Here is a 16773-nt window from a genome sequence, read left to right on the forward strand (position 1 = left end):
GTCAGTGGGGGAGATTCAAACAAGAGGACATGAGTTGAGAGTTAAAGGGCAAAAGTTTAGGGGTAACATGAGGGGAACTTCTTTACTCAGAGAGTGGTAGCTGTGTGGAATGAACTTCCAGCAGAAGTGGTTGAGGCAAGTTCAATGTTGTCATTTAAAGTTAAATTGGATAGGTATATGGACAGGGAAGGAATGGAGGGTTATGGGCTGAGTGCAGGTCGGTGGGACTAGGTGGGAGTAAGAGTTCGGCATGGACTAGAAGGGCCGAGATGGCCTGTTTCCGTGCTGTAATTGTTATATGGTCATTTGCCGCAGTATCCAGTTTTCTGGCTGGTTGCCGGTTTTGTGTTTAAGGAGCTATCCTTCAATTTCCAGCCTATTGTTTTTTCCTTAGAATTGTACCCTAGGCATATACAATGTGCATAACCTTATCATAGTCTGTCTCTACAAAGCACTGGCGGAACATGTAGTGGGTCTGTCAGCGAGTGAAATGAGCCAGGCTGGTTAATTTGCGAATGTGATGTCTGATATGATGAAAGACTGGAGACTAAAGTATTGTTTCCTGTGTAATGCCTTTCAGATGCTATTGTGCAGTCCTTCAACCAATCCAGTGTCAGCTGGTTAAGCGGTTAACTGTTTAATGTTCTACTTTTCCTGCTGGTCACTTGTTGAATGATAACTCAGAGCTCCTGCTCCTCTTGCCCCCTCCCCTTTGAAGAGTCTGGCGCAGTCAGATGGCAGTTTTCTCTGCCAGTAACTTTGCCTGAGACCCTTGGTGACCTTTCAGCATGAGGTGTCGGCTACTTCTCTGATCAGTGAGTGCTTTTCTGATCGCTTGTTTATCAAGTGATCCAGTCCTATCTCACAAATGTAGGGAGCTCCAGCTAGAACACGGTACTACGAAGTAATACCAGCCGGCCTGTAGTGCAGCCACTCTCACGCGAGCGAGCGCATTGGAGAATTCCACAGGGTTGCTTCCAAGGCAACTCCATTCATATACTACTCAGCAGTACCAGTCAGAAATAGGTACCACGGCTGCACTCTCCCCCTCACCCCCCCCGCCCCCCCCCCCGCCTGAACCACAGTGGGTGAATATAGAGCATGTATCACAAAGCCACAGCTGAGATCGGGTAACACCGCCAGACCAGAAGTCATGCCTGTGGTTTTCCTGCCCTTTTCAGCTCGGAAAAGGAACTGATGGATCCTAAACATAGATCATGAGCAAAGGTGTGTTCACGCTAACTCATTTTCTTTTGTAACAACATGAGAGTTTGGTGGCAGTAAAGGGAAGAGTTTGTAAGTGAGGAAACTTTTCCCAGTTTGCAATTTAATTTTTAATGTGCTTGTACACTTGGTGCACTTAAAACCAATTAACTGGACAGAAGACAGTGAACTGCGTGGAAGCCAAAATAAACAGCCATTGTAAAACTCTCATACAATTCTTGATGTACCTTTTCCTATTTGCATGTAGCAATCTTTCATATTAGAATTATCATCAAATTAAGTTTAAGGCACATGTTCAGTTATTCTGCAAGGTAGTGATGGAGAGAATGAACTTGGTTTGATCAGTCGGGCGAATAGACTAAGTAAAAGATGCCGAGTGAGATAGAGTTTAGGGGAATATAAGTACAGTGGATTCTGGTTAATTGGGGCACATCGGGACCAGTACATTTTGATCCAATTACGTGGCTGTCCCAATTAACCAAAATTTCATGGAAATAGTTAAAAGGGTATAAAAAAGACAAACTGCCATTTAACTGAGTAACAAATTATGTACTGAAGTGAAATACATAGAAACATAGAAAATAGGTGCAGGAGTAGGCCATTCGGCCCTTCAAGCCTGCACCGCCATTTATTATGATCATGGCTGATCATCCAGCTCAGAACCCAGCCTTCCCTCCATACCCCCTGACCCCTGTAGCCACAAGGGCCATATCTAACTTCCTTTTAAACATAGCTAATGAACTGGCCTCAACAGTTTGCTGTGGCAGAGAATTCCACAGATTCACCACTCTCTGTGTGAAGAAGTTTTTCCTAACCTCGGTCCTAAAAGGCTTCCCCTCTATCCTCAAACTGTGACCCCTCGTTCTAGACCTCCCCAACATCGGGAACAATCTTCCCACATCTAGCCTGTCCAATCCCTTTAGGATCTTATACGTTTCAATCAGATCCCCCCTCAATCTTCTAAATTCCAACGAGTACAAACCCAGTTCATCCAGTCTTTCTTCATATGAAAGACCTGCCATCCCAGGAATCAATCTGGTGAACCTTCTTTGTACTCCCTCTATGGCAAAGATGTCTTTCCTCAGATTAGGGGACCAAAACTGCACACAATACTCCAGGTGTGGTCTCACCAAGGCCTTGTACAACTGCAGTAGTACCTCCCTGCTCCTGTACTCAAATCCTCTCGCTATAAATGCCAGCATACCGTTCGCCTTTTTCACCGCCTGCTGTACCTGCATGCCCACTTTCAATGACTGGTGTATAATGACACCCAGGTCTCGTTGCACCTCCCCTTTTCAGACCAAATTATGACACTATCAATACTACTACAGTATAAAAAACTATATGAGTTCTCGATGGAAGAATTCATCCAGCTGCCATGTTCTTTTGATTGACAGTAAATGAACAAAATCAGCGTAAATACCTAGTGTAGATAATGGACTGCCTTCAAGCAATTTTCAACAATTGCATCCTCCAAATCTTCATCTTCATTGTAACATTCAGTGTGATTGTCAATACCTTCAAATTCTTCATAGTTCATAACTTAGTTCACTAACTTAGTTGTGAAATCATTTCATTTTCACTCCCGGTCATTTCTGGCATCTCCAAGCCTGAATGCTTGAAACAGCAACGAGAGCAAGACACTTCTGAATTGTCTTCCTGCTGATTTCTCGCCAATTATCAGTGACAAAAATCACTGCTTTTTGAACACAGACACGTGCAACAGACGCTTTTAAAAACTGTTTGCTCTAAGCATGGTTGCTAATGGCCACACAAGTCTTACGCCAGTTAGAAACTATTTGGCAACAGTCTCCTGCCCCAATTAAGCGGCATGTTGTCCTATATAAACGAAGGGAATCCTGGCTATTTTCTCAATTCATTTTTGTTCTTTGAGTGTTGTCCCAAATAAGCAGCTGCCCTGATTAACCGATGGCCCAATGAACTAGAATTCGCTGAACTGAGCTCTGGGCAGGGGAGAAGAAGATGATCATAGTGATGATTACTGAAGCTTGTTTAAAATCTTTTTTGTTGACAAGTACACTGCACCAAAGGTCTACAATTTTTCTGCCAGGTATCACCAGTGAACCTTTTCCTCATTGTACACTGAGGAAGGCTGGATATATATACACTCTGCCAGCTCATATCTGGACACATTTTCACCAATAAATTAAACACTGATGTGCTGAGGAATGAATTTTGATTACAAACAAAACTGTAATTATGGTGTTTGTATTGGATGAAAGCTCTGGTGGTAGTCTAATTGATTGTGGAATCAAGTCTCTTCCAAAGAACTATGCTAAACATAGAACTGCCTGTCAACACACACTTGAGTTGAATTTTTGGGCACTGACGTGAAGGCCATGTGTTGTCTAATACTTTGGGGGATATGCAATAGAGGGCTTGTTAACAAGCATAAAATAAGCCTGAACCTGAGTTTGCTGTGATGTAGAACATATCTTCGCATGTTTGGCAAACTCTTCAGTCTTGGCCATCACAAGAGCATCAGGAAAAACTTCGCTCTGTAGCCCACAGATCGCAGTTGTTTTTTTTTCTCTCAAAAGAACCGATATGTGGCCATCACAAGAGCAACAATTGCTGGTGAAGTTGTCCTTCATTTGTTTCCTTCCTGTTGAGATTGAAGGTTAAAATTGGGCAGGGGCAGGGGAGTAAGAAAATTGGCAGTGTGCTGTAGAAATGCACGTTTCTTTAATTTTAACCATTAAGTGTCTGTTTCACTCTGTTTTTGCCAGGTTATGATTACATTAGGCCTTTAGCACTCCCACAGAATAGCGAACTCTGATATAAAATATTAGGAAATGTAATAATATCGACTTGGAAATCTGAGTGGTGTTACATCTTGGGTGCAAGCAGTATTAGTCTGTGTAACATCAAGCATGTCATAGACGAAGTTTTGAGGATTAAAGGGCACTTTTGACACACTCATGCCTGCATCATCATTCGGCGTCACAGCAATGGAATATGCATTTGCTGTTACAGAAGTGTCTGTGTTGTGACTAGCTCTGACTCAGAAGTGAGGGTAAGAGCAGAGGGTGCTTGCCTGTTTGCGTACCCAGAATCAAAGAACACTGATGGAATCTAACACTGTGCTGTATCTTTTGTTGCACGTTATAGAGAAGGTGGGGGTAAATTTTTATCACATTGTCAGCTGTTTAAAATTACACAAATCTCTATTTTCAGCCCTTGGTTATGAAGCTATAGCACAGAATATACTTTGTCATTGGAAATATGCAGTATGTGTCAAATGTTCACAAGATGAATTTGGGAACTGTCAGAATTCTAACATTTGAAGCATATTAAAGCAAATCAACATCGTATTAATAATCTCTTATGGCCCAAAATGCAGGGACCAGGATAGAGAGTGCAGAGTGTCATTTGCAGGAAATGACTGGAAATCAGTAACAAGATACAATATTTATCAAATCAAATCTTCTTAGCTCAGTAAAGTGGCAAAACTTCATAAGACCTGGGTACTGTCTCCAAATTATTAAAATCACGATTGGAATTTGTCACCAAATGTTCTACATCTTTTGTTGTACGTGGATTTATGGTATTTTTAGATTAAAATCTAATGTACAATTGCTGCTTACAGCAATTTGGATGTATGTTTATTTGTGGTAAATAATGTCTCACTATAATTTTTATTGACCACACATGGTCTATTTGTTGAAGGCCAGCACTGCTAATTCAGATGGCAGAGGTTTCCATCACTGTTTTTAATGAAAACAATACCACTATATTTTTTTAATGTACAGTCATTGCAAAGGTTATGATGTTTCAGTCAATAACAAGCCACATCCATACTTGGGGGTTCTGGGAATATTGTTTAAATAACAATTATGTTATGTGTGATGTCTTGTCTTTTGAAAGCAAGCAGCTAAAAGGACATCGTGGCTCGGCGGGTCGCAAGTCTTAAGTAATTACCGTACTTTCACGAAAACAACCTGCAGGGTTTATCTTTTTAAACGTATTCCAGAGGCAATGTGGCTTGTATTCGTGGGCGGGTTATATGTGCGACTTTTTTTGCAGATGGCTGGCCAACTTCGGTCTTCCTACAGGTAAGAGGTAAGTCATTGCAAAAGTGAAGATGGCTAAGATTTTAATCTGTGTCTGTGAACAAGGGAACTGTTTTAGTGTGTTTCAAAATGGGCTTTAATCTTTAATCAAAAGGGTGGTTTTATCAGGCATTGATGCGGGATGGGTTTATTGTACGGGCTTACTTGAGTTTCTTTCTCACAAGTGGAATGTAATTGTGGTAATTAGGTTACAGCCCAGGTTTTTTTTCGTGAAATTACGGTAACAATCCAAAGTATGAGCTTACACTAATTAAAATTAATTGTAAAAGTTAATATTATCATCTATTCTAGGCTCCAATTTTAATTAGCTACTTAATGGAATGAATTACTCTAAATGGGAATTGATACCATTAGGCAGGGGACCAAACTGATTTTTTTTATCCCCAGTTGTAATGATGTTTGGATGGTATCAAATGTCCCATTTTCTTTTTGTTTCTTTTCCAGCTCGCAAGCAAGAAATCATCAAATTAACTGAACAGCTTATCGAAGCAATTAATAATGGGGATTTTGAAGCATATGCGTAAGTTTTGGGATCACCTTTGCTATTCATTAACACTTGGCCACTGTCATCCAAACATTACAGCAATTTGTGACTTAATCCTATTCAGGAATGTGTTCAGATTTGCTCTGATCACATCTCTAAGTGCAGTAATGTAATTATTTTACATTTTACATTTGAATTAATTTTTCATTGCTTCATTCTTCTATTTACAACCATTTATGAATTTATGCTGTAATGCCATTGTGTTTTTATATTGATTTAATATAATCTATTATTGATATAATCTGTACTTATCCTTGATTTATTTTTCATTGAGATAAATAGTGTGAAACTCCCAGTTCAAAAGATTAGACAAAGATGTCCTTTTCACCAATTTTACAATTGACTAATTTTAATTTACAAAATTTAACTTAACAGAATGTTTTCTCCTTTTGTAAATCGAAGAATGGCTGAATATATCCTCAAAGATCGGTCTACCCCAGCATTAATTTGGTTTGATGGAAGAATTAACTTTTTTTGAAGGACACTTAAAATCCTGAAACAATTCTTGCAGTGTTGCTTTCCAAGTTTCTGATTCGGCCCTTTGTGTTCCCTTTTTAAGATTTGGGTTGACCCGTGTTATTACCCATTGAAGAGTGAAGAGGGTAGTGTTCTCAGATAAGGTTAAACACAGCTAAATGCAGAGTGGATGTTTCTCTACTCTGCCACACTCTCGAGCTAAAGCACCAGTGTGCCATTTTATCCACTTTCCTTTCTGCCTGGTTAGATAATACCTGTACTGATTGCTTACAGGAAGATTTGTGACCCAGGACTGACATCGTTTGAGCCTGAAGCACTGGGCAATCTCGTTGAAGGAATGGACTTCCACAGGTTTTATTTTGAGAACTGTAAGCAAGTTGAAACTATTAATACTGAATTAAGAAGTATGTAAAATATTTCAGTGTGGAAATAGTACAATAACAATGAATATCTTGCCTGTTCTCTCCAGGAGAATCTGTCCTTGCTTCAGCAATGTACATATATGGTTTCCCCTTTCTCTCAGCAGTTTATAGCACATTGATTTGCACCTTTAGTTATTTCATGTCAACAGCAAGTAATTGATTAAAGCAAATATTCCTGTTCTCCTTTCATCTTTTAATGTCCGTCTGGTAGTCTGTCCAAGAAACAAGATCAGGGAACGTGCTCCCGAAGTGCAAGTCATTTTTCCATTTGTTCTGTGAGCAGGTGAGTCAGCCTCACACGTACAGTCTGACTGAAGCTGATGAAGAAAGATCCTTTCTGATTAGACTTGTGATACCAATCCTGCTGTGCTGTGGCACAAACATTTTTACCTCCTCCAATTCAGTGGAAGCTTGACGAATCCACCCACTCCCCTTCTGCACTTCTTGCTGCCGTGCACATTACACCTCCTGAGATGCAGGAAGGCAGCTTGTTCCCATGACTCCATCAATCTACTGGAAACGCCTGCTTGCTTATGTGCAGAGCGCTTGGTTGTTCTCCCTGCATTCCCATGCACAAGTCTGGTGCATTATCTCTACTCCTCCCCAGTAGTGTGCTGAAGATCAGGAATTCAGTACAACAAATATCCAATTGAGTTTTACCACTATAATCCCATTTCAGAATTAGATTAGATTAGATTATGAAGACACGCAGTGCTCTTTTATTGTCATTTAGTAATGCATGCATTAAGAAATGATACAGTATTTCCTCCAGTGTGAATCACAAAACACAGGACAGACCAAGACTGAAAAAGACTAACAAAACCACATAATTATAACATATAGTTACAACAGTGCAACAATACCATAACTTGATGAAGAAGTCCATGAGCACAGTAAAAGTTCAAAGTCTCTCAAATAGACATAAGCACCTGCACCATGCATTTATACATTGAGGATATTATAATTACAAGTTAAGGATAGCATGCACAATTACTGCTTATATTAGCTTAAAATGGAAATGTGTTTTCTATGATAAATTTTCTCAATGCTTTTTTGAGATCTCGTGATAATTCCAGATGCGAGATTGTTTAATGTCATTTCCAGTACACAAATGTAAAGGAGAACAGAATAATAGTTACTCGCAATCCGATGCAGCACTAAAGATAAAGAACACAAACACAATAAACATGATTACGTTGGATAGCTTATATATTGTACATTGATTGATTGCATGGCCATAAAGTGACGCTAGGCACAGGAGTGTCTGTACGTAAGGTGACTCTCAAAGGAAGTGATAAAGTAGTGGTGGTTGGGGGTGTGGAGGGGTGGGATATTGGGTGGAGGTATTGATCTGCCTTTTTGTTTGGGGAAAGTAATCGTTTTTGAGTCTGGTGGTCCTGGCGTGGATGCTGCCTGATGGGAGTGGGACAAACAGTCCATGAGCAGGGTGGGTGGGATCCTTCCATGATGTTACCGGCCCTGTTCCAGCACCTTTCTGTACATAAGAATGATACATTTCCAATTCAGGACTGCACAATATGGAGGGAGATCTGCGGGCGGTGTGATACCATGTCCTCTTTGGTATTGAGGGCTGCGGGTTTGGGTGGCACTGTACGTTGTAGATGACAGAAACCCCAACCACCGGTGAAGGTGGTGTATGTGGCTTTTAAACAGGTGGGTGAATGTGCAGGAAAGTGAGGGACATGCATCAAATGCATGCAGAGGAGATGTAGTTTAATTTGGCGTCGTGTTTGGCACAGATATCCTGGGCTGAAAAGCCCTCTACAGTGCGAAACAGTTCTGTATTCCATGACTGGTTGGTTGATGGGGTACCTTTCCAACCTGGATAATGTCGAGCTTCTTGAGGATTGTTGACCGGGCGCATGGAGAGTACGCCGTCACACTCCTTTCAGATGATGGAAAAGCTTTGGGAAGCCAGGAAGTGAGTCACTCGCTGCAGGAACCCTAACCTCTGACCTGTGCTTGTGCGTCCATGGTCCAGTTGAGTTTCTGGTCAGCAGTGGGCAAAAATGAGGGTATTGATGACCGGGCGTTCGGAAATGGTGATGCCACTGAATATCAAGGGTTGGGCTCTGCCTTGTTAAAGGTGGTCATTACCTGACACTTTGCCACTCATTGGCCCAAGTTGTCCAGGAACAGAAGTGCCTGTTGATGGGGTCATTGTGAAGTGCTAAACTGAAATGATAGAATAACTACTGTTTCTTTTTCTCTCTCCTGTAGTGTTAGCTAAAAACAATAAACCCATCCACACAACTATTTTGAATCCCCACGTCCATTTGATCGGGGAAGATGCTGCCTGCATAGCATACATCCGACTCACCCAGTACATAGACATTCAGGGTAGGCCGCGGACAACCCAGTCAGAGGAGACGCGGGTCTGGCACCGCCGGGACAGCAAATGGCAGAACGTTCACTTCCACTGCTCGGGTGCCCCAGCAGCACCACTCCAGTGAAGGTATGACCGCGGGCTTCAAATGAGCGGTGTTACACCCAAAGGAGGGGAAACTAAGATAGCCAGGGTTAAGCCAGGGTTCCCAAACTGTGGTCCATGGACATCTAGTTCAATTATATTGGCCAATGGCATAAAAAAGGTTGGGAATCCCTGGTTTAAGTAGACCAGCTAGAACAGCCACACATTTGCTTCATTTCTTTAGCTCTAGGTTCCTGCTTCACCCATAAAAACCTCGTGATCCTCACCCATCGTGTCTGTATTGCGCAAACACAAGAGATGCTGGAAATCTTGAGCAACACACATAAAATGTTGGAGGAACTCAACAAGTCAGGCAGTATCTGTGGAAGGACATTTCAGGCTGATCCTTCATCGCGACTGGAAAGGAAGGGGGCAGAAGCATTTTACCTCTTCCACTTATTCCCCCCCAACTTCATATCCCTTCTCTATGACTTCTTGCCTGCCAGGTTGTACTCCTTCCCCCTCCTCCTGCCTTATTATTCTGGCTTTTTGCCCCCTTCCTTCTCAGTCCTGATGTAGGGTCTCAGCCTGAAACATTCCCCTCCATAACTGCTGAGTTCCTCCAGCATTTTATGTGTGTACTAGTCACCACAAGACTCATGTAAATTCTGACGTTACTCAACTGTGAACCCTCCTTTCTACGTCGTCACCTTTTGTTGTTAATTCTTAACCGTTTCTACCCCCCCCCCCCACCAATTTGACAGTTCCTAACACTGATTGTTGAATTCTGCAACGTCTAAAGAAGAGCTCACTGATTACTCATGCTTCCTTGGCCCTGCAGCGCCAGGTCATTTCCTCAACCGCTCTTTCAGCCGGCAAGGCCACACCCTTTCTCCTCTCACTTTACCGTGATATTGCCTCTGTGCTGTAGAGATAAACCTGAATCATCTGTGGTTGTGTTGCAAATGGCTTTAACCTCCTCACTGTGCGCTGTACAGTCCATTAATCTGTCTGTTGGTATTCAGTGATCCACATACTTGGGTTTTTGTGAGTAGGCATGTTTGCCTTCAGTTAGGGCATTGAGTGTTAGAGTCAAGTTTAATTATCATTCAACCATGTATGAATGTAGCCAAATGAAACAGCATTCCTCTGAGGCCAAGGTACAAAACGCACTACCAACAGCACACAGCAAATAGCACCTATGGTTACAAAGGAAGAAAAAATAATATATCCCAAGTCTCTGAGTGGCATGACGGTGTAGATTGTCCTAGTCTAGCTTATTCTACTGAGAGCAGCACCAAGCGAACAGTGGAAGCCACATTGCAGTTGAATAACACTTTGGTTAAATCTCATCTGGAACAGTGTGTACAGTTCTATTCCGCTCATCATAGGAAATATCTGGCAGCTTTGGGAAGGATGCAGAAGAGTTTTTCCAGGATGCTGCCTGGATTAGAGAGTTTTAGCTGTAATGAGAGGTTAGGCAGACTCAGTTTGTTTTCTCTGGAGCTTCGGAGGCTGAGATACACCAGATAGAAGTTTTTTAAAAATTATGTGGGAGGTGTAGACAAGGTGGCTAATTGATCTTTTTCCCAGGGCAGAAATATCAAAGACTAGAGTGGACAGCTTTTAAGATGAGAGGGTGAAAATTTAAAGCGTGCATGGGCATTTTTATTTTGGAGGGGGACAGGTTCCTGAAATGTGCTGCTGTGTGTGGTGATGGAAGCAGGCAGGATAGTGGCATTGAAGAGGAGTTTGGACAGGAACATGAACTGGAAGGGAATGGGAAGGATGTGGGTCGTATGTAGGCAGATGAGATTTTCATTTGGCGTCATGGTCGGCACAAACGTTGTGGGCTGAATGGGCTGTTCTTGCATTGTTCTCTTCTATGAATACATCTCATTCAGGGTCTAAAAAAAAAATTTTCAGGCTCCGATACTGCACTTCAAAATGCAAGAATGGCTTCCTTTTGTAATCTGCATTCACGTTAGATCTAGGATCTCTGCCAGGCTGTCCAGCTCAGCAAAAGCCAGGGTCTGCAGCGCCACTCTGTAAATGTAGCGACAACTTCATTTAGGCCTCATTGTATTCTCACCCTGCTCTTGCTTTTGGTAAATCAGTCTGCCTTTATATTTTGTTTGTTGTTCCCACAGAGCTGAAGGAGTTAACAGAGTTGTGTTCCGAGCAAACATTCTAGCCGAGCCGCGATCTGGTGGCCTCTGAAGACCAGCAGTGACATGCACGTGTCCGCATGCACATTATGCTCCTGGTGGCTGCATAATTGTCACGTTCGTGGAACTATATGGTGTTTCTTTCAGCCGTCTCAAGATGCAGACATTTAAAAAAAAAACAAAAAAAATTACAAAAGGCTACTGTATATGTACTTTATATAAATCATATTTGATGGCAGTGATTTGTACAATTCATTCAAAACATTTGCCAAAGCATGAAGGTTAAAATTTAATGGTGATTATCCTAATGTTGGAGGGTTCGTGTTCCATTTTACATTTTCTTGTACACTAAAAATGTGTCATTTGTTCTTTGGAAAGCATAGATTTTGATGTAGTTATGCTTGTCTCAGTGGAACTCAGGGCAGTTGGATACAAGGCCCTGCTACTTCCACTGGCACTTTTTGTGTGGTTTAAGGCAGAAGACAGCCAACATTTCGTTGAAACCGGCCTCGTGACTAGATGTTAACTGGGAAAACGAAGTATTCTTCTGCCATCACCAAATTGTGACAGGAAGTTGCTCCTGTGCAACTTAAGTACATGAAGAAATATGGCAACCGGATTTATCATTTCTTATGCCTTTTGTGTGTGTGTTGAAAAAGTTAGCTCAATTTATGGACTTTTCTCTTGTTTTGTGTGAAATGTGTTTATTTGATATAACAAAGTTTAAAGTAAATAACTTAAAAAAAGGTAACAGGTACATGTGAAAATTGAAAAGTTTCAGTAGAATTCTTCCCAGATTATATTCATTTAAGAAGTGAATGAGTTAACTATATCATAATTAAAGTAGCAAGACCCAATACAGTGTTCTTTACTGTTTCCTTATACTGTGCTACCAACTCTAGAGTTTATGAGAAACCTGTTGCCATCTATTAACTGTATATGCATTTTTACAGAGTTGATGCATGTTATATATTTATAGCCAATAATTTTGTGTTGAACTGCCAATATGGGTTCAGATGATGTACCAAGTTTTCCTGCTTTCAATTGCACATTCTTGGATGCGTGCAGTAATACAATGTGATGCCTAAGCTCCTTGTGGCTGGACAGCCTCTCAGAAAGGCATGATCACTTTGTTGTTTCTTTGTTAAGCTTGTGTAGAAAATAGTTTACTGAAATGGACAACGGAATTTTTTTGCATGACACAGTTAACCCTGTTAGTTTCTAAAATAATTGCCTGTAGAGCTATACGTTTCTCTTTGCCTCTCCTTTCTGAGCTTAGTAACAGCGACATTTTTGTCTGATGATGTGTAATAGAAACCTGGTTTGCATGCATTCTACTGACCATTTAACGATTTTGCGCAGGGGCTGTGAAAACGCATCAACAGGACTCCTCTTTTTGTTTTTATGGATGTTTTAAATTAGACAGCTAGGGGTCTTAATTGTAATGAGCTGTGCGTGGATCATATTTTTTTATTTTTTTTTACGAGGGCTGTGGAACCCATGAATTAAACAAATGAGTTTTACCTCATTTATGCCTCGCGTGGCTTTAAGTGTGGAAAAAGTTGATTTTGCTGGAGATATTTTTACGGTTGAAAATGATGGACTATATTTGCTTTTTACACAGCAACTTGCCTGAATATGAAATGTGATTTCTTTTTAATTATTCAAGTTCTCTGCAGCTGAAATTCTGTCAGGTCTGGTTTATATGAGGACAAAAACATTATGTTACAGGATGTGGTCTATGTGTTCCTCTCACCATTTAAAAATTGTTGATATGTCAGAAATAAAACTTGACTCTATGACTATTGTGCGAAATGCTTGTTTTGTGAATTAATGATTTATATGTTACTGTAAAGTTAGACTAGGATGGGAATAAGCTGTAGTAGTCCTGATGAAGACATTCGGAGAGGGTTGAAAATCAACATCAGTCACACAGTGGCTGCTTTGGGTGGTAGTGTTGCAGTGGGACCCTATCCCAGTACCCCCTTTCCCACTCACATTTTCTTCCTCCTACCCCCAGCCTCCACCTCCTGTTTCCTCTTCACTTCTTCCACACCCTTTCTCCATTGCTTCACCCACCTTCCCTCTTTAACCCCTTTCTATTCTACTCTCTTACCCCAATATATCTCCCTCTCTCCATCTTACCCCACTCTCACTTCCCCTCCCTACCCCACTGCCAATGGCCTCCTTTTCCCCTTCACCCACTTCTCACCAATCAACATGATCATGTCTGATCTATACTGGCCTCAAGACCTGTTCTGTGCCAGTTCCCCATAACCCTCAATTCCTCTGTCCCTCAACACTTTTGATACATCTGGTCAGTATGAGCAGCTGGTTCACATCACAAGTCCTGGTTTTGTGACCACTGGCGCCAGGCAGACAGTCTCTGAAGAGTACTGGTAATGGCTGGGGTCACCCATCTTGTAAAGACACTGCCCAGAAGAAGACAATGGCAAACCACTTCTGTAGAAAAATTTGCCAAGAACAAACATGGTCATACTACACGGCACATAACGAACAAACGATCTGGTCTCCACTACCCATCAGGGCATAGAATTCAAGAGATTCGCTTCAGAGGAGAAATTTCTTGCAATTCAGTTTTAAATGATTGGCACTTTATTATGAATCTATGTACCCTTGATGATGGCTGTCCCACAAGTGAAAACATCCTAACATCTGCCTGTCAAGTCTCCTCAGGATCTTGTACATCTGAATCAGATACCCCTCATACATGTAAGTAGTAAATAACTGAGGGCTAAGAACTGATCCCTGGGGCTCTTCAAAAGTTATACACCTCCAGCCTGATAAGAACCCATTTATTCCAGCTCTCTTTCTAGGTAGTAGTTTTAAATCCAGTCAAAGGAGCTTCTAACACTAAAAGTTTATGCCCCGCCCTGTTCAGACTTTGCTCGTCATTTCTCCTCTAGATCCTGATGCAGGGTTCCAACCCAAAGTGTTTGTAAGTTCCAAGACCCCCTCTCCTCCACAGTACAAGGGGTGCCACAATAGCGCAGTGGTTAGTGTGACGCTGGTACACTCAGGGCACAAGTTCAATTCTCGCACCGTGGGTAAGACGCTTTACGCTCTTCCCATGAGCAATTGGGTTACCTCCCACATTCCAAAGGTTGGTAGGTTAACTGGTCATTGTAAATTGACCTGTGATTAGGCCAGGGTTAAATAAGTGGGTTGCTGGGCAGTGAGTTGGAAGAAGTTTCTTCTCAGATGTGAATCCCTTGAATTAGCATAGTCCTCGGTGTAACCTCTACATAACGAATAAAGTACAGCACAGTGCCTACCCTTTAACCTACTCCAATATCAATCTAACTCTTCAGTCCCACAAACTGTAACCCTCCATTTCCTCTTTCATCCACGTGCCTTTCTAGGAGTCTCTTTAAAGCATCCCTAATGTATCTGCCTCTACCACCCCTTCTGGGAGCACATTCCATAAACTGTGTAAAGAAAAAAACACCACTGCCCCCCGACCATAATTTTCTCCGAACACTTTTTAAAGTTATGCCCCCTTGCATTAGTCACTTCCACCCTGGGAAAACATCACTGGCTGACCACTCTATTTATGCTTCATCACCTTGATGCTGAGTTTCTCCAGCAAATTGTTTGTACACCTCCTACCCGACTATGCAGTTCCTCTTATTTCCTTTTGATTTATTCACCATCCTGCCGTTGGAGCCATCCTTCTCCCACTCAGCTGAAAGCCAAGCCCATGACTCCATTCCTGTGATTCACCAGGACACTGGTCTCGGTATCATTCAGATGAAGCCCATCCCAGAGAAAGGACTCTCCTGCTCCCCAGCACTGATGCCAACATACCAAAAATTGGAACCCATTTCTTACCAATACCAAGCTTCAAGCCACACATTTACCTCTAATCCTACCTACCCTTTGCCAATCTGCATGTGGTTTAGGAAATAATATGGAGATTATCACCCTTGTAGATCCACTCTTCAATTTTGCCCCAAGATCCTCATAAGCCCTCATCAGAACCTCTTTCTTGGCCTTGGCTGTGTGGTTAGTCCCTACATGGACCTAGGACCCACAAATGGATTCTATCACACTGATCTCTCCAGTGCAGGTGCCCTTAATGCCAGCTCCAGATAGGCAGCACGTGGCAGAGAATGGCGTCTTTTATCCTATCCCCTACAATGACAATGTTTCTCTTTTCTCCCACCACTTGAATGGCTTCCCGTGAGATGGTGCTACACAGTCCCCACCTCGTCCACAGGGTGCAAAAACCTCGTACCCATTTGACAGGGGGGAAGGGCTGATGGCTGGATCCCCTGGTCAGAGTCCTGTCCCTCAACATCTGCCCATTCACACTCCAGGATCTGGCAGCATCGATGGACGGGAATGGAGAGTTGCTGCAGATTTCCAGCACCTGCAGTCTTTTGTACCTCCAGCACAACAACCCTGCTTGGAAGTTCCTTGAATAGCCTCGCTAGTCCCCTCTCTCCCCAACCATCTCCCATAATCCACGACTTCCTTTTGTCCCACTCCCCCTTCCCTCTTCTCCCCTGCTATTTGTCTGTCTGCCTTCTGTTCCTCACCCTGTTCTCTCGTCCTCTATTCCTTCCTTTCCATCCCCTCCCCCCTATTTCTCCTTGGAAAAGCTGTTACAGAAAGGGGCAGAGAGATTTAAAGTATGTAACATAGGCTTGAAGAGCACCAAGGCAAAGACAGTGTTATAAAATTTATATTTATTTTTAAAAGTTGAGTTTGTATGTGGACCCTGATGTGCTGATTCAACTGGTCACATTTAGGGTGTGACATACTGTAGATTATTTACAGTGATGTTGAGTGGGGCTGGACAGATAATTCCCAAGTCATGGGTGGTATTCACAGTGTGATCTTACAGACATAGAGTAGTGCCAAGACAACAACGTTGCACTCAACATCAAAGAACTGACTGAGGACTTCGTGAAAGGGAAGTCTGGGGAACACATACCTGTCTTCATTGAAGGATCAGCAATGGAAAAAGGTGGGAAGTTTCAAGTTCTTGGGTGTCAACTTCTCTGAGGATCTATCCTGGGCCCAACATATTGATGCAAACACAAAGAAGGCATGACAGCCGCTATATTTAATTCAGAGTTTGAGAGAACTTGGTATGTCACCAAAGACTCTCACAAATTCCTACAGAAGTACCATAGACAGCATTCCAACTGGTTTCCTCACTGCACAAGATGGAAAGAGTTGTACAAAGTTATAAATTCAGCTTAATCATGGCCACTGCCCCCCCCCCGCCCCAGTATCAAAGATATCTTCAAAAAGTGATACCTCAAAAAGGAGGCATCCATCATTAAGCACCCAGGACATGCCCTGTTCTCATTGCTACCATCAAGGAGGTACAGGAATCTGAAAACACACATCCAACGTCTTGGCTGCTTCCCCACCGCCATCA

General features: G+C 42.2%; 1 protein-coding gene across 50 annotated transcripts in view; it reads left to right on the forward strand.

The window, feature by feature from the left end:
• The window catches only part of LOC134350964 (calcium/calmodulin-dependent protein kinase type II subunit beta), a 331172-nt gene extending 317977 nt beyond the window's left edge, over positions 1–13195 (forward strand). For 40 of the 50 annotated variants that reach the window (XM_063056859.1, XM_063056841.1, XM_063056869.1 and 37 more), the window contains 4 exons: positions 5763–5838; positions 6613–6707; positions 9003–9237; positions 11343–13195. In XM_063056859.1, coding sequence (XP_062912929.1) covers positions 5763–5838; positions 6613–6707; positions 9003–9235 — 404 coding nt within the window. In that variant the 3' untranslated portion in view covers positions 9236–9237; positions 11343–13195. Of the gene's footprint in view, positions 1–5271; positions 5308–5762; positions 5839–6612; positions 6708–9002; positions 9238–11342 lie in introns of all 50 variants that reach the window. The other 10 variants (XM_063056857.1, XM_063056861.1, XM_063056868.1 and 7 more) reach the window with 2 other exon arrangements.
• Positions 13196–16773: the final 3578 nt, after the last annotated feature.

The sequence above is a fragment of the Mobula hypostoma genome, chromosome 8 (genome assembly GCF_963921235.1).
Source record: "Mobula hypostoma chromosome 8, sMobHyp1.1, whole genome shotgun sequence".
NCBI classification, from domain to species: Eukaryota; Metazoa; Chordata; class Chondrichthyes; order Myliobatiformes; family Myliobatidae; genus Mobula; species Mobula hypostoma.